The sequence below is a fragment of the Budorcas taxicolor genome, chromosome 23, assembly GCF_023091745.1.
Source record: "Budorcas taxicolor isolate Tak-1 chromosome 23, Takin1.1, whole genome shotgun sequence".
Classification (NCBI taxonomy): Eukaryota; Metazoa; Chordata; class Mammalia; order Artiodactyla; family Bovidae; genus Budorcas; species Budorcas taxicolor.
Genome location: NC_068932.1, coordinates 41,722,159 through 41,739,834, shown reverse-complemented (window position 1 = coordinate 41,739,834; position 17,676 = coordinate 41,722,159). Strand labels below are relative to the sequence as shown.

The window sequence follows — 17,676 nt, the reverse complement described above, 5'->3', positions numbered from 1 at the left end:
GATAGGAAACAGCAAGGGAGATAGGAAACGGGAATCCTACTGTTAAACATTCCCTGAAAGACAGCCTCCAGATTCCTCAGAAGGAAATGACTACCCAGGTAACTGCTCTTCTCCTTCTGGAAAACTGAAAGGTGGAATCTCAGAGAAGGGTGTGGCTGGGTGGGGCTGCAGGGACTCACCTGGAGAGGAGGAGGTGATCTGTGCAGCTGCAAGAAAGAGGAAGCATGATCAGGCTGAGCACCCAGGTTGCAATGCAAGAAACCCATCAGGTCCCTGAGAGAGAGATGCTGATGCCCGGTCACTCCATGGCCTGAAAAGGGTGGCCTGGGTTTTGTTCAGGATAACTGAATATGAAACATCAAGCTCAGACATCAGGCTTCACAATATAAAAAAGACTGAGGGGAATTTGCTCTTCCAACCTATAATCACCCCCCTGCTCTGGGGGTCAATACAGAAGGGGCTGCAGTGGATCCATGAAATCCAGGACCAATATCTACCAACGATGGAATCTGTGAAACCACCCATCTTCCATGACAGATCAGTGTGATTGGAGCCCAGTGCAAAGAAGAGCTCTTGTTGGGAGAAAATCACTCACTAAAACGGAGGTCATGGAAACCAACCTGAGCAGATGACGCTGGCGTCCTCGCTGTGTCTGCAGTTGTGTGTGTTCCAGGGGTTGTGGGAGCAGCTCCACAGGTAGGTCTCATGCCCTGAGCAGCCCACTTCGTCCAGGACAATGGGCCCAGAGCCCTGACCGAACCGGGCATCTCTTGGGGCTGAAATGGCCCAGCCACAGCCCAGCTGCCTGCAGACCACGTTGGCGTCGTTGGTGTCCCAGCTGTCATCACACACGGTGCCCCAGGAGCCTTGGTACAGGACCTCCACCCGGCCCTGACACCTGTCACCTCCATTCACCAGCCTCAGGGCCAAACCCGATTCAGTTCCTGGAAGGAGACAGGAAAAGTCACCCTCCTGTTTCCCCTGAAGGAAAAGGCACTGAGGACTGAGATTCAGAATTCTTCCAGGGAAAGGCTGCTGAGGTCTAGGTAGTGAGTCCATACGGACTTGACTGAGCGAGTGCATCACTGTTTATCTCCGATGACTGTGTGATAGAAAGCTTGACTGTGGACTGTGGACTATCTCTGCAGGTTCTCTGATGGCCTCCCCACATTCAGCAATTCAGGGACTGAATCCTGTCTCAGGATGCAGCTGGGAGGAGGGGAAGCCCACAGCCTGTGTGGGCAACCTACATCCCAGACCTCTGGGGTAGAATGACCCTCTGCCACAGAAGACCACTGACACAGCTTCCCAGTTCCTACCAAGGGACCAAGTTGGCCATTCACCCTACGTGGGAACCCACTCCATCAGCCCAAGGTTATTCGGAACACTTTTCCACTCAGTATGTATTCAGGTACTTTCACACAAAAAGTATAGTTTGAATCTTTTTTTTAAGCTTGAACCCTGAAACAACCTTGGAATTGTTGGATATCACTGGAGGACTTGGAGATGACTGGGGAGAAGGCTCCTATTACCAGCAGACTCTTCACAATCCGTCCACGACTTTCTGCTCAACATCGAGAACAAGACTCTGTCCTCCTGTGGCAGGAAACTTATGGCTGACAAGTGCCCCCGGGCAGGAAGCAACCTGACACTGAAGCTCATGAACAATCCAAGCAGAGGTCAGAAAAGTGCGTGGTGAAAAATAGTAGTGGAACTTTGGATCAAGCTGCACCTGAAATTGGCCCTACGGCTCAATACCCTCGATATGTAGGCCGTGGCACCAGCCCCAATTAAGAGAGTGTGAGTGGCCATCCTAATACTTGCAAACAAAGCATTCTGAGTAACATATGGCACAACTCGTAGTAAAGCTTATCCATAACTCTGGCAAGCGAATGCAACCATCCAGAGTAGATGAGGTGGTGTCCTCATACCCTGGAACCACGAGGCAGGAATTGCACCCATGTCTGTGGACTGGAATTTGGCATGCTGGGAGTTTCAGTTCAGTTCAGTCAATCAGTCGTGTCCGACTCTTTGCGACCCCATGAATCACAGCACGCCAGGCCTCCCTGTCCATCACCAACTCACGGAGTTCATTCAGACTCACGTCCATCGAGTCAAGATGCCATCCAGCCATCTCATCCTGGGTCGTCCCCTTCTCCTCCTGCCCCCAATCCCTCCCAGCATCAGAGTCTTTTCCAATGAGTCAACTCTTCACATGAGGTGGCCAAAGTACTGGAGCTTCAGCTTTAGCATCATTCCTTCCAAAGAAATCCCAGGGCTGGTCTCCTTTAGAATGGACTGGGTGGATCTCCTTGCGGTCCAAGGGACTCTCAAGAGTCTTCTCCAACACCACAGTTCAAAAGCATGAATTCTTCAGCGCTCAGCCTTCTTCACAGTCCCACTCTCACATCCATACATGACCACAGGAAAAACCATAGCCTTGACTAGACGGACCTTAGTTGGCAAAGTAATGTCTCTGCTTTTGAATATGCTATCTACGTTGGTCATAACTTTTCTTCTAAGGAGTAACCATCTTTTAATTTCATGGCTGCAATCACCATCTGCAGTGATTTTGGAGCCCAAAAAAATAAAGTCTGACACTGTTTCCACTGTTTCCCCATCTATTTCCCATGAAGTGATGGGACTGGATGCCATGATCTTCGCTTTCTGAATGTTCAGCTTTAAGCCAACTTTTTCACTCTCCTCTTTCACTTTCATCAAGAGGCTTTTTAGTTCCTCTTCACTTTCTGCCATAAGGGTGGTTTCATCTGCATATCTGAGGTTATTGATATTTCTCTCGGCAATCTTGATTTCAGCTTGTGTTTCTTCCAGACCAGCGTTTCTCATGATGTACTCTTCATATAAGTTAAATAAGCAGGGTGACAATATGCAGCTTTGACGTACTCCTTTTCCTATTTGGAACCAGTCTGTTGTTCCTTGTCCAGTTCTAACTGTTGCTTTCTGACCTGCATACAGATTTCTCAAGAGGCAGGTTAGGTGGTCTGGTATTCCCATCTCTTTCAGAATTTTCCACAGTTTCTTGTGATCCACACAGTCAAATGCTTTGGCATAGTCAATAAAGCAGAAATCGATGTTTTTCTGGAACTCTCTTGCTTTTTCCATGATCCAGCGGATGTTGGCAATTTGATCTCTGGTTCCTCTGCCTTTTCTAAAACCAGCTTGAACATCAGGGAGTTCACGGTTCACGTATTGTTGAAGCCTGGCTTGGAGAATTTTGAGCATTACTTTACTAACATGTGAGATGAGTGCAATTGTGTGGTAGTTTGAGCATTGTTTGGCATTGCCTTTCTTTGGGATTGGAATGAAACCGATCTTTTCCAGTCCTGTGGCCACTGCTGAGTTTTCCAAATTTGCTGGCATATTGAGTGCAGCACTTTCATAGCATCACCTTTCAGGATTTGAAATAGCTCACTGGAATGCCATCACCTCCACTAGCTTTGTTCATAGTGATGCTTTCTAAGGCCCACTTGACTTCACATTCCAGGATGTCTGGCTCTAGATGAGTGATCACACCATCGTGATTATCTGGGTCATGAAGATCTTTTCTGTACAGTTCTTCTGTGTATTCTTGCCACCTCGTCTTAATATCTTCTGCTTCTGTTAGGTCCATACCTTATCGAGCCCATCTTTGCATGAAATATTTCTTGGTATCTCTAATTTTCTCGAAGAGATCTCTAGGCTTTCCCATTCTGTTGTTTCCCTCTATTTCTTTGCTTTGATCGCTGAAGAAGGCTTCCTATCTCTTCTTGCTATTCTTTGGGACTCTGCATTCAGATGCTTGTATCTTTTCTTTTCTCCTTTGCTTTTCACTTCTCTTCTTTTCACAGCTATTTGTAAGGCCTCCCCAGACAGCCATTTTGCTTTTTTGCATTTGTTTTCCATGGGGATGGTCTTGATCCCTGTCTCCTGTACAATGTCACGAACCTCATTCCATAGTTCATCAGGCACTCTATCTATCAGATCTAGACCCTTAAATCTATTTCTCACTTCCACTGTATAATCATAAGGGATTTGATTTAGGTCATACCTGAATGGTCTAGCGGTTTTCCCTACTTTCTTCAATTTAAGTCTGAATTCGGCAATAAGGAGTTCATGATCTGAGCCACAGTCAGCTCCCAGTCTTGTTTTTGTTGACTATATAGAGCTTCTCCATCTTTGGCTGCAAAGAATATAATCAATCTGATTTCGGTGTTGACCATCTGGTGATGTCCATGTGTAGAGTCTTCTCTTGTGTTGTTGGAAGAGGGTGTTTGCTATGACCAGTGCATTTTCTTGGCAAAACTCTATTAGTCTTTGCCCTGCTTCATTCTGCATTCCAAGGCCAAATTTGCCTGTTACTCCAGGTGTTTCTTGACATCCTACTTTTGCATTCCAGTCCCCTATAATGAAAAGGACATCTTTTTGGGGTGTTAGTTCTAAAAGGTCTTGTAGGTCTTCATAGAACCATTCAACTTCAGCTTCTTCAGCGTTACTGGCTGGGCCATAGACTTGGATTACCATGATATTGAATGGTATTTTAGCAGGATCTGAATGACACTTACCATAGCCAGTTGTTGGATTCCACCAATCTGCAGGGGAAACAGAGCAGGATTACAAAGAAGGTCAGGAGAATCAAGGTTGGTCTTTTCCTATGACCGGGAACAGGACAGTGGGATCTGAGGGGCTCTACCGTCCGAGGATAAGAAGCCTTTTCTGAGAGTTTGCTGTGAGCCCAGATCGTGTCATCAAAGGCACACACTCATCTAAGGAGGCAGCACAGCCCACAGAGCCATCAGCATGCCCTGCTGACTGGGTACTTCTTGGTAAGAGCATCGCCTAGACTCCATCTGGGGTGGAAGACAGGAAAAAGCTCTGTCCTCTCCGTAGACATAGCTCTTGGTCCAGAAAATATGTTCAAGCAGAAATGACCCCCAGGACAGACCACCCTGTCACCCAAAGCTCTGGGGAGACTCTGTGTAGCCACGAAGTCTCCTGAAATCACTGAGCCAGTCCAGAGGATGCCTGTGTTACGGCTCATCCAGAACTGTCTTTGTGGTCCAGAGTGACCAGGGCAGGTATGGAGAGGTGGAAAACCTCCACAGTCGCCTCCTGGGGCTACTGGATGGGGGCTCTGGGGGTGACTGTGGGGGAGGGGACATCCTGGAGTCAAGAGGCAGCAGGACTCACCTGGCACAACCGTGGACGGGGTCTCCGCACCTGGGGGACAGAGAACGCAGGTCAGAAACAGTGCACAGAAGGGGCTTCACGTGGGCAAAGGGGTGATGCTAAGTTGCAGAGCCGCTGAGGTGTCAGTCCATGCATCTGCTCTGCCAGGGATGGATGGGGCGCCCTCTGTCATCCTCAACCCTCCCAAGAGGCTCCTCCTGAGAAGTTCCAACAGACCAGCATCTCTTATTTGCAATATTGAGGTAATTCACTCTATGTCTTGATGACACAGTAGATCCAGAGTCAATTGCCAGGCTCACAGCTTTTATGGATCCACTGAGGCAGTGAGACAGGGCTCCAGCTCCAGGTCAAGTCCCATGTGTGATCTGCCAGACTTGACTTTAAGGGAGACAAGGCGGTGCCTGGCCGGTCACACAGGGGCCACTGCCCTGCTCACAGCAGAACCATACTTCCCAGTTCTTAAGGTCCAGGACTCAGGAGGCAGAACAGGGGCCACCTGCAGCCCCAGCCCACGATCTCTGCTCAGAGACCTCCTGGCAGACCTGCACTCTTTTGCCTCTGGTTTGCACTAGGGCATGGAGTGAAATATCACTTTCCTTTTTTTTTTTCTTTCTTTTTCTTTTTTTGTTCTAATTCCCATCTACATACCCAGAGGCCAGACAAAAGCTAATATACTAAATAAGCGAAGCACTAGGAGGATTTCAAGGAAAAGGGAAATGTAGAGACTGCTTCTCGAGGGGATCAGATTGTAAGCATGAAACCACCTCCAGAGAAGCACACCCAGCTTATTGACACCCGCCTGAGCAGATGATGCTGGCGTCCTCGCTGTTTCCACAGTTGTGTGTGTTCCAGGGGCTATGGGGGCAGTTCCACAGGTAGGTCTCATGCCCTGAGCAGCCCACTTCGTCCAGGACAATGGGCCCAGAGCCCTGACCGAACCGGGCATCTCCTGGGGCTGAAATGGCCCAGCCACAGCCCAGCTGCCTGCAGACCATGTTGGCGTTGTTGGTGTCCCAGCTGTCATCACACACGGTGCCCCAGGAGCTTCAGTACAGGACCTCCACCCGGCCCTGACACCTGTGTTCTCCGTTCACCAGCCTCAGGGCCAAACCCAATTCAATCCCTAGAGGGCAGCACAGGGAACCACTTCATGTTTCTCTTGAGGTCACAGGCCTAAGGCAGGTTCCAGATTCAGGGGACTTCTAATGGCTTTAGAGCGAAGTAGTCCATCCTAAAGGAAATCAACCCTGAATATTGACTGAAAGGACAAATGCTGAAGCTGCAACTCCAGTACTTTGGCCACCTAATGGAAAGAGCTGCCTCATTGAAAAAGACCCTGATGCTGGGAAAGATTGAGGAGGGGACGAGAAGGGGTCAACCGAGGATGAGATGGTTTGATGACATCACCAACTCAATGACCATGAGTTTGAGCAAGCTCTGGGAGATGGTGAAGGACAGGGAAGCCTGGCTTGCTGCTGTCCATTGGGTTGCAAAGAGTCAGACACAACAAAGTGACTAAACAGCAATAAGTGGCCACAGTTCCCTGGGCTGGGGGTCACCTTTGAATATGGCTGTGAGTTAACCTTCATCACAGGGAAATAAACAGAGACTTTCTTCCCCCAGCCCAGGCTGCCAGGACTTCAGGCTCTCCTGGCTGTAACTCTCAGCTCTCTTACTGGAGGGGCCTCCAGGGTGGGTTACAGGACCTCTGCACCCCAGGCTAAAGGACCATGGTTCCTGTAGAGTGAACAAAAATCAATGAGGCCTCATATGGACTCAGGTAGAGCCCAGACAAGCTGGCCCCCTCAACAGATTTCAATTGCCTCTCCAGGCTCTGCAGCCAGTGACCTTGAATCCTAGCCTGACCCGAGGTCAGCATGCATTGGTGAGGATAACATGGTGGGCATGGAGCACGAGGAACAGGACTTCCTTAGAGACAGAAAACCAAGCTCCACTGGATCTCCTTAGAGATGTCTCTTCAGGTTGATCCCTCCCCTATCTCAGGGTCAAGGTCCATGGAAGAGACACCCATTCAGAGAGGCCTTGTTCAGAAGCCCTCCCCTTAGAGAGCTGAGCACCCCCATCCCTTATGCCTTCTGCACCTCTTCTGGACCAGATATAGACCTCTGGGTGCAGCAGGGGAATCAGCCCACAAGGATCCCACATAACAAACATCACCTTCTGTTGCACTCACTGTTGAGAGTTCCTACGTGGCAAATATAACTGCAGAGTGGAGAGAAGGAAAGGTCATTGGGTTGTGGCTCTCCTCCAGGGAGGACTGGCCCTCAAGCTTGGCTCGGAAATGGGGCTGGAGGCAAAGATACAGAAGCCCTGCCCACTGCCCCAAGGCTGTGTTCCTGCTGAAGCAGAAGGCAAATCTGTCTCTCTGCCAGCCCTCATTCAATGTTGGAAGCCACCAGGGACATTCTTGGTTCCTGTTACCACCTCAGCTCTCAAAGGGGAGGGCTTCTGAACAAGGCCTCTCTGAATGGGTGTCTCTTCCATGGACCTTGACTCTGAGATAGGGGAGGGATCAACCTGCAGAGACATCTCTAAGGAGATCCAGTAGAGCTTGGTTTTCTGTCTCTAAGGAAGTCCTGTTCCTCGTGCTCCATGCCCACCATGTTATCCTCACCAATTGTGAAAGCATAATCTCCATTCAAAAAAATCACCCCATCAATGAATGGCCCAAATCTATTCACAAGACCAGACTTGAAATGGGCTTCCCTGGTGGCTCAGCAGTAAAGAGTGTGCCTGCAATGCAGGAGATGCAGGAGACCTGGGTTTAATCCCTGGGTCACAAAGATTCCCTGGAGGAGGGCATGGCAACTCACTCCAGTATTCTTGCCTGGAGAATCCCATGGACAGAGGAGCCTGGCGTGCTACAGTCCTTGGGCTCACAAAGAGTCAGATACAACTGAAGCAACCCAACACGCACGCAAACTTCAAATACCAGCTGCCTATTTCTATGGTGCAAACATACTCCAAGATGACGACATCTACTGTCACTGATATATTCCCAAGGGTGGCCCCAACTAGGAGGAAAAATGTTCCCAAGATGCATCTCCAAAGCCAAGATACCTGCTGCAACATGACTGCTTAGACAGAAATGCTCTCCTGGGGGACACATTCTCAGGTGATGACTGGATTTCACAGCCACATCCTATGCTTAGTGACATGTATGTACACACAGAAGCCCACACAGTAAATGCCAGAGGTTGCTCTGAGTGTGTGTGTGCTCAGTCGTGTCTGACTCTTTGCAACCCCATGGACTGTAGCCCACCAGGCTCCTCTGTCCATGGAATCTTCCAGGCAAGAATACTGGAGTGGGTCACCATTTCCTACTCCAGGGGATCTTCCCAACCTAGAGATCAAACCCGTGTCTCCTGCATTAGCAGACAGATTCTTTATCACTGTGCCACCTGGGAAGCAGGAGTAGCCAATTGGATGGCCTGTAGGCTTTTCCCAAGGTGCGTTCTGGGGGTATTTTTAGCTCCAGCCACTGCCCCCTTCTGATCATTTCTGTGAATGGTCCCTGCAGAAATCCAGCTTTCACCTGTGCCTTTCTCCTGGAGGTCAATCACCAGAAACCTGCTCCTCAAGTCCCTCCCAGGCCATTCCTGGACCCTCAGAGCATGCTCTGAAAGGGCAGGGATTGGCCTCAACACAGCCAGGACCCAATAGCAGGCTCAGCTGCCCTAAGTGAGTGCATGAAAGATGCTAATGTACCAAAGTTGGCACAAAGGGTGTATATGCTCACTGGGGAGAAGGATGAGAGAGGATCCATTTAGAAAGAATCGTGGACAGAGCCAAAGGGACCTGTTCTGGGTTCAAATCCCTGCCCAGCCACTGGCCCACCACGTGACCTGAGACACAGAACTTGACAAGTTACCCAACGATGCCCTGGTTCCCCCATCTGCACCAAGTTAATTATCCTGCTCACCTCAAAGTGCTGTTGGGGAGATTTCATGGCAGTAGCACTTTCTGTGTGCACTAGTTTGCTGGGAGCCAGCACCAGGAGTCCCGCCCGTGGCATAGGTCATGAGGTTAAGGGGTCCGACAGGCAAAGGCGAGTCAGGCCTTAAGGGAGCCTCGCTGAATTTTCTCGAGCATCTACCCCCAAAACCAGAGTCTGCCTGCCTTACTGCATTATGCTTTCCACCTATTCTTCTGACATTACAGGGGGGCTGTCCCCCACCACCTTCCTCTAAAAGGAATTAACTTAGAGCTCCAGTCAATAAGTCTCCTGCATATAAAAAGAATGCCTCGGCTTAAACCCCTCTGATAGCTTTCTAACTTACCTGACTGGTCTGTCTGGATTTTTACAACTATACATGTGATTGTTTACGGCCCCCCAACAGCGAGAGGCATGAAGCTTAAAGCATCTTAAAGATATAGAGCCTTTTCTAAAAAGCTAAAAATTATATTGGTGATGGGTTTCACTGTTGAGTCAATGACTGCTGCCAGGCCTCCATATTCTTTATCTTTTAGGCACCTGGAGGATATTAATCAATGTAATTGGGATATAGAAAAAGGAATATAGGAGTTTTTGATGTTAGCAACACCAGACTTTTGACTTAATTAATTTTCTCTTTGTTATAAATCACTGTACTCCTGTTTCTTTGTTATAAATTGTTGTGTTCTTGCTATGTAAGAATGTAACCTTAATTAGTGCTTTCTGAGAGTGGTACCAGATTTTGGAAAAAAACAACACTATTAAGGCAAATAAGTTTTCTGGTTGACAGACCCTTATCAGAAAAGGGCCCTAAAATGCTAATAGGCCTTTTGGCCAGAAGATGATGTAAATCACCTAAGACTTGTGTATACAGCTAGGTATGCAGAGAGAAAGCCTGGTCTTGATAAGAGTCAGGGCTGCTGACGCTGCATAACTTTCTATTATCCATTGATCTCTATGTATGACCAAAAGTATAAAAGACTTTCCTGAACAATAAAGGATGGGCCAGTCACTGGAACGACTGGTTTCCCCTGTGTGGTCTTTCTCCTTCTCTTCTTTTCTGGCTGAATTCCCATCTAGGGCGTGGAGGCTCACCATGTCTACTTACTTGCCCTGGCTTCTAAGACCCACGAGAGAGGGAGCCCAAGGTGGGGCACCCTCTGCTATTCAAGCGGGCACCAGTGGCCTACATAGGTGGCGCAAGTTTCTTGTCTTGAGACTTTATTAGCTTTCCACGTAAACCAAGTTATTCACCATCTTTTCTACACTAATTTTCCTACTATACTATTCTTTCCTAATCTTATATTTCTAATTAAGTAGTCCTTTCCCAGACACCGACTCCGTCTCTGCTTCAAATTACCCTGGATCCACCGGGGCTGGACCCCGGCACTAGTTGAGCACTTATTCTGTGCCAGCCAGTCTTTCAAATGCTTTTTAAATATATATATATCTTAACTCATTCTTTGTAAGAAAATAATTTTGTGCAGGGTACAAAGCAAGTCCTTGGGAGATGTTAACTGTGCTCGATAGAACTGGCATTCATGGCAAGAAGAGGCACTGATCCTACCCCCTTCCCACCACCTCCTGACTCCAAGCTGAAGCTAATCTCATGCAATGAATAACTGACAGGTAGAGAGAAGAAGCAATGGCACCCCACTCCAGTACTCTTGCCTGGAAAATCCCATGGACAGAGGAGCCTGGTGGGCTGCAGTCCATGGGGTCGCTAAGAGTCCAACACAACTGAGCAACTTCACTTTCACTTTTTACTTTCATGCATTGGAGAAGGAAATGGCAACCCACTCTAGTGTTCTTGCCTGGAGAATCCCAGGGACAGGGGAGCCAGGTGGGCTACCGTCTATCAGGTCACACAGGGTCGGATACGACTGAAGCGACTTAGCAGCAGCAGCAGAGAGAAGAAAGCTAAGTGCCGAAGAATTGATGCTTTTGAACTGTGGTGTTGGAGAAGACTCTTGAGAGCCCCTTGAACTGCAAGGAAATCCAACCAGTCCATCCTAAAGAAAATCAGTCCTGAATATTCATTGGAAGAACTGATGCTGAAGCTGAAACTCCAATACTTTGGCCACCTGAGGCAGAGAGCTGACTCATTTGAAAAGACCCTGATTCTGGGAAAGATAGAAGGCAGGAGGAGAAGGGGACAACAGAGGATAAGATGATTGGATGGCATCACCGACTCACGGACATGAGTTTGAGTAAATTCTGGGAGTTGGTGATGGACAGGGAGGCCTGGCGTGCTGCAGTCCATGGGGTTGCAAAGCGTCAGACACAACTAAGTGACTGAACTGACTGACTGACTGACTGACTGAGAGAGATGAAGGGAGAAGAAGGACACAGGGGACTTGTTGGGTGTGTGTCTAGGACGCACCAAGGGTCTTGGCACCCCTGGACTCCTGCTCCATCCTTGCATTCTAAAGGGCAGGCCCTTGTCCTGCGGCCAAGGCTGCACTCAACCTCAGTTCACCGCATCCCTGGCCGACCCAGCCAGCGAGCAAAGCCCCGGGGAAGGCAAGTAAAGAAAAAATGTTTTACCATCATTTATAGTCTGGAAATTCTCCTGATCTAGAAAGAAATACAGATTCATCTTAGTCGGTTCTGCTGCTTGTAAATGACACACGGTCACAGCAAAGGGCTTGAGGTTCACCTTACAATCACGCCAGGGGGCGCTGTGATTCAGTCTTGGGCTTGTGAGCCTGCAGCATTCTTGCTAAAAGCATTTGGGGTTTTGTAATAGAACTTCAAAACAAATGGGTTGGCTATGGGGCGTTCAGTAGTTTTAGACGTAATAAAGTACATGTCTGTTTACCAGGCCCCCTAACACTAGTCAACAGTCCCGTGCGATCTATGCTCAGAAATCACCCAGCTTATTTCATTCTCCTGAATACTATCTTTTCTGCTGAGCAGACTGCATCGATCTCCAAGTCTGAGGATTTTGTGGATGGGAACCTTGTCTGAGCCCTCTCCATGGACTAAGTGGAGGATGTCCAGCCTAAGGGGATGGTAATGGCAACCCACTCCAGTGTTCTTGCCTGGAGAATCCCAGGGACGGGGGGGCCTGTTGGGCTGCCATCTATGGGGTCACACAGAGTCGGACATGACTGAAGTGACTTAGAGAGGGACAGGATGGCACAAAATGGAGCCTGTGCCAGACTGCTCGTTGCTTGGTGTAACAACAATTCAAGACGTGACCAAGGATTAGCATCCTGGAAATGTGCTCATGGATCCTCTTCTGGATTCGCCTCCATGCAGATTTAGACAAGGACTTAGAAGGCAAACAAGGACTGCGTTTGAGTGGCAGCCACCCACCTGCCTGCTCTTCACTCGTTTGCCCCCAAAGACAAATGCTGTTCTGCTGCCAATGGCAGCTGACACTTCTGAACTCCATTGATCGGAAGTCCTTTTTTTTCCCCTAGAGCTTCAGAAAATACGTCAAAGGCACAGTTTGGGAAATGGAACTTAGAGATAAGCCCCCATCAGGGCACTATGATGCTTAGATAAAATATTAGGGTGGGGGTGAGGGTAGGGTGACTAAGTCAGCCGAAGTCTATATCTGTTCCCTCAAGTTCCTAGCATCAGTGCCAGGAATAACAGAAAAATGCTCTTCCTTTCTCCTCTGTCTGGCCAACTCTTACACCAGCCCTATACCTCTGTTTACCTGCGACTTCCACGGGGTGGCTTTCTCTGATGGCTTGAGCACATGCCTCTTGCCAGGGATATCTCTCCTCAGCACCCATCATAGCTGTACTTGTAACTGTGTGTTCAGAGATTACTGTATATCTTTCCATAAAACCCTAAGTCGCTACAGGGGCCTGTCCGGTTTAGAAGGATCCTGGTAGGACTAGCTCTTGACAGATGAGGTGGCATAGATGTTGAGCCCATTGTGAAAGATGTGTGAAAGTTCAATGTTAGCAACTCTCTTATGGAAAAGTCTTTACATCAACAAGCCAGACTTATGATGTAGCCAATAACCATTTGGGAAAATGTTTAAAAGCCGCATTCACTTGACATTAAGCAAAACGTAGACATTAAGAAAAAATAAGTTTAAAAAGGTAGCACTTAAAATATATGCTTAGATCTTCTGTCACTTGCTTTGGAAATTCTTAGTCAAATCTTGTAAGCACATTGCAAACATGAAAGCTTAATTCAGTCCTGGGCCATGTAGCATGCTTGCTCAAAATGGGGTCTGCAGACCATCTTTATTTTCGGTTACATAAAAATTCAGATTCCTAAGTCCCACCCCAGACCACCCAAATCCAAGTGTCTGGGGTGGGGAGGTGAATTGTAAGGATCTGCATTCAACCAAATACCCTAGTTGATTCTGATGTGCACTGAAGTTTGAGGCAAAGGCAAAACAAAATCAAAGAAAAAACTAACTGTATAACCACAGTCCATTTGTGCTGTAGCTGAAAGAAGTTTCTATTGCCTTTGTATTTCCATAAAGGACACAAATCACATTATTACCCAACCCTCATTACCATTCACTAAATTCCAGAGAGGCTGTGTTTATTCTTCAGATATAAATAGCTGTATAGAATGATAAACTTTAAACCAAATACACCATACCGTTTCAAAACACTAACCATGTGTTGTGGGAGGATCTGACTCAGAAACTATAAAAGAATAAAAGAAAAATCAGACATGTGCATGTTTCATGCATAAGGACCCTAACCAAGAAATCCACCTTTGAGCCATTGCTTTTCTTATAGTTGGCTCTGAATTAAAGATCTAGTGCAATGAGAGATCTAAGCTTGCTTCCAAAATGCCTGCAGGGTGAAAGTCCACAAAGACTTGTTTTTTGTTTTTTTTTGTTGTTGTTGTTTTAAAAAAGGAAGTCTGCACTTATGCCATCTCTTCTTCCTTGCACACACCCAAGCAGGCCCATTTTTAAAAGCTTAATCATGGCAGATGATTTTGAACATTTTCTAGCCTGAGAACCTGCGGTCATGCTCCAGAGTTCTACATCATACTCAAGAATTTTACAAGTGTCGTCTCAGCTTATCCTCATACAACCCCATATAGGGGAGCTGGCTTGAGTAGGTGACCCAGATCAACTGACCAGTAAGTGACAGCCGGACCTATACTCAGATGGTTGCTCTTAACCATTTCACTGTTCTACCTTCCAGTGCATATATATTTACCATTTGTATTATTTGTATTTGGCTCAAATCATAGTCTGTGCTTTTGCACAAGCAGGTATGCTCATGCACACACAGGACTGCCATAAAAGAGGAATTAGGGCGCATAGCAGTTAGCATTTAAAGCACTGACTGAGGCCAGGGTGCTCCTTATTTCCCCAAGACTTGTTAGCAGTTCTAGAGAAGAAGAGGAATGTGATTCTCACCGGAGAGGCTCAGCTAGACATGTTGACCCCCCACTGCCCCCGCCGCCCACTGCCCCTGCCGCCCACTCCCCCTGCTGTCCACTGCCCCTGCCACCCTGCTGGACACCCAGTGGGGCCGCCTGGGGGCCAGAGACCTTAGAGAAGGAGTGTGACTGGACAGACACTGGTATGGAGCCTGGGGGCCGAGCTCATGGTCAGTATGGAACCTCACAAGGAAGGAGCTAAGGGTCTAGGTGGACCCCATCAGAGGAAACCCTTCCTGTCCCACATCTAAAACCCAGCAGAATTCTCTGTGGCAGTCCCTCCTGAGCCCTTGGGGGTGGCCTTGGGCACCACAGCCGCCCCGCCTATCTGGAGTTCAGATGGACTTACCAGAGCTGAGTAACTCCCAGAAAGGAGTGTCTGTGGTGTCTCCCGTTGTTGATGTTGCTGGAAATACAAAGAAAAACAGCCAGATGAGAGCTCTTCCAAACACAAGCGTTAAAGCCAGACCCACACTCCCTCCCATCAGCTAATTCGAGCAGCAGACGGGGTTGCCATTGCTCTTTGCTGCGGAGGGTAGCTGGACCCATCGTTCATTAATTCACTGATTCACTCAGGCAATATGGACCTGTCTCTGACCGCACGAGGGGCACAGAGGAGAGGGAGATGTAGGTAGGATGTAGTCCTCGGGAGCCCAGAGGCCAATGGCAGCCAGACTTCGTGCGCATGCTCAGTCGCTCTGCTGCTGCTGCTGCTAAGTCGCTTCAGTCGTGTCCGACTTTGTGCGACCCCATAGACGGCAGCCCACCAGGCTCCCCCGGCCCTGGGATTCTCCAGGCAAGAACACTGGAGTGGGTTGCCATTTCCTTCTCCAATGCATGCAAGTGAAAAGTGAAAGTGAAGTCACTCAGTCGTGTCCGACCCTCAGCGACCCCATGGACTGCAGCCTACCAGGTTCCTCCGTCCATGGGATTTCCCAGGAAAGAATCTTGGAGTGGGTTTCCATGCCCTCCTCCAGGGGATCTTCCCCACCCAGGGACTGAATCCGTGTCTCCTGCATCTCCTGCATACGTGTCTCCTGCATCTCCTGCATACGTAGACAGGTTCTTTACCACCGAGCCACCTGGGAAGCCCCTGGCAGCCAGACTTGCTAACCAGTATAATTCTCCATTTTGGCAAATGAGGAACACAGTGGAGGGGAAATGGAAATCTCAAAAGAAGCAATTCCTGAGCTTGGAAGAAGGGCAGGAGGAATCCAGAGAGGACAGGATCTTTCAACAAGGCTTAGAAGAAGGCATAGATATATGTCAAGAAAGAACAGGGTGAAAGTTGTTGAGTTGCCAGATGAAACTCAGAATGCCCAGTAAAATTTCAATTTCAGATAAACAGTGAATTCTTCTTTAATGTAAGTATGTTCAAAATAGTACCTGGAATATATGTATACTTAAAACTTTTATCTAAAATTTGACTTTAACTGGATGTGTTATATTTTTATTTACGATATCTAGCTACTCTCCAGTATTCTTGCCAGGGAAATCCCATGGGCAGACGAGCCTGGCGGGCTATGGTCCATGGGAGATCCCGAAGAGTCAGATATAACTGAAGTGACTTAGCACTCACTAGACGGAAGGCATTCCAGCAGGGGCAGTAGACAAAAAGTTGTCTTAACTGTCCTTTAGGTAACTAACCCCCGAGCCAGATCCACTGAGCTCTCCATCCTTTCTTTAAACCTACTGATCACTAGCGCTGGTGGGCTAATTTCTAGTACACGTAGCAACTTGCATTCCAACTGAGTTGTGTGATCAGTGAATGACAGATATGAGTCCTGAACCTGTTTATGTTGATTGTACTTGACACTAAAATAAATATTAAGTAAATTGATCAAATATGGTATAAATAGAAAGATGTCTTTCAAAAAAATAAGGCTGAATGCTTTGGAAATAAAATTAAGGTGCTAAAAAGAAATTGAGTGGGTTAGGCAGCAAAAAGGAGATATATATTTAAAGCAATTGAACTTATACCCTCTTTGTTCATTCAGTCACTCAGTCATATCCCACACTTTTGTGACCTCATGGACTGTACCTTGCCAAGCTCCTGTGCCCGTGGGATTTCCCAGGCAAGAATACTGGAGTGGGTTGACATTTCCTACTCCAGGGGATCTTGCTGAGCCAGGGATGGAACTCTCAACTCCTATGTTGCCAGGCAGATTCTCTACCACTGAGCCACCTAGGAGGCTGCTTTGCAAAGGTCTTTCATTTCACACTCTGAAGAGACTAAAAGTTAAAAGTTAAAGATATGCCAAATGGGAGCAATTTATACAAGAAAGGTGCTGCAGAACTGCTGAAGACCTCTGCTGGGAGAGAAGCCTACAGCAACAGATTGGCGAGTCAAAGTGTGTTTATATGTTTTAAGATAAAAGGAAACATTTTAAATGTGTATCTATCATATTTTGTGATTTTAAACAATATTTTTGCAGGAAAAAAACAACTGCCTGACCCAGTTACATTAGAAAAGGGTTCTTTTAAAACAATGGTTCTTAAAATGGTTCCATGCATCTTCAGCACCAACCAGCACCTGGGAATTTGTTTTAAAAAAAAATGCAAATTCTTAGGCCTCCCCCAGACTTAAGAATTTACCCTTGATGTGATGTCCAACAATATGTATCCATTCCAGGTGATTCTGACACACATTAAGGTTTGAAAACCACTGTCTACAGCCTGCAGCAAAAGTGTTTTGACAGAGTGGTAGGGAATAATGTATTCAACAATCACGCTGCTTGCAGAAAGTGAAGAGGAACAATGGGCTGTTGATGAGGGTGAAAGAGAAGAGTAAAACAGCTGGCTTGAAAAACTCTGCATTAAAAAAACTAAGATCAAGGCATCCAGTCCCATCACTTCATGGCAAATAGAAGGGGCAAAAGTGGAAGCAGAGACAGATTTTATTTTCCTGGGCTCCAAAATCACTGCAGATGGTGACTGCAGCCGTGAAACTGAAAGACATTTGCTCCTTGGAAGGAAAGGCAAACCTGGGCAGCAGGTTAAAAAGCAGTGACATCACTTTGCAGACAAAGGTCCGTAGAGTCAAAGCTATGGTTTCTCCAGTAGTTGTGTACAGATGTAACAGTTGAATCATAAAGAAGACTGAGCACTGAAGAACTGATGCTTTTGAATTGTGGTGCTGGAGAAGACTCTTGAGA

The 17,676-nt window shown here is 47.5% G+C and overlaps 1 protein-coding gene across 1 annotated transcript in view; it reads right to left on the bottom strand.

Annotated features, from left to right (window-relative positions):
- Nucleotides 1-11,559, bottom strand: part of DMBT1 (deleted in malignant brain tumors 1) — a 52,478-nt gene extending 40,919 nt beyond the window's left edge. The window contains 6 exon segments of the mRNA XM_052660824.1: nucleotides 180-206; nucleotides 621-944; nucleotides 4,563-4,589; nucleotides 5,188-5,217; nucleotides 5,987-6,310; nucleotides 11,526-11,559. Coding sequence (XP_052516784.1) covers nucleotides 180-206; nucleotides 621-944; nucleotides 4,563-4,589; nucleotides 5,188-5,217; nucleotides 5,987-6,310; nucleotides 11,526-11,559 — 766 coding nt within the window.
- Between the last annotated feature and the right edge of the window lie 6,117 nt (nucleotides 11,560-17,676).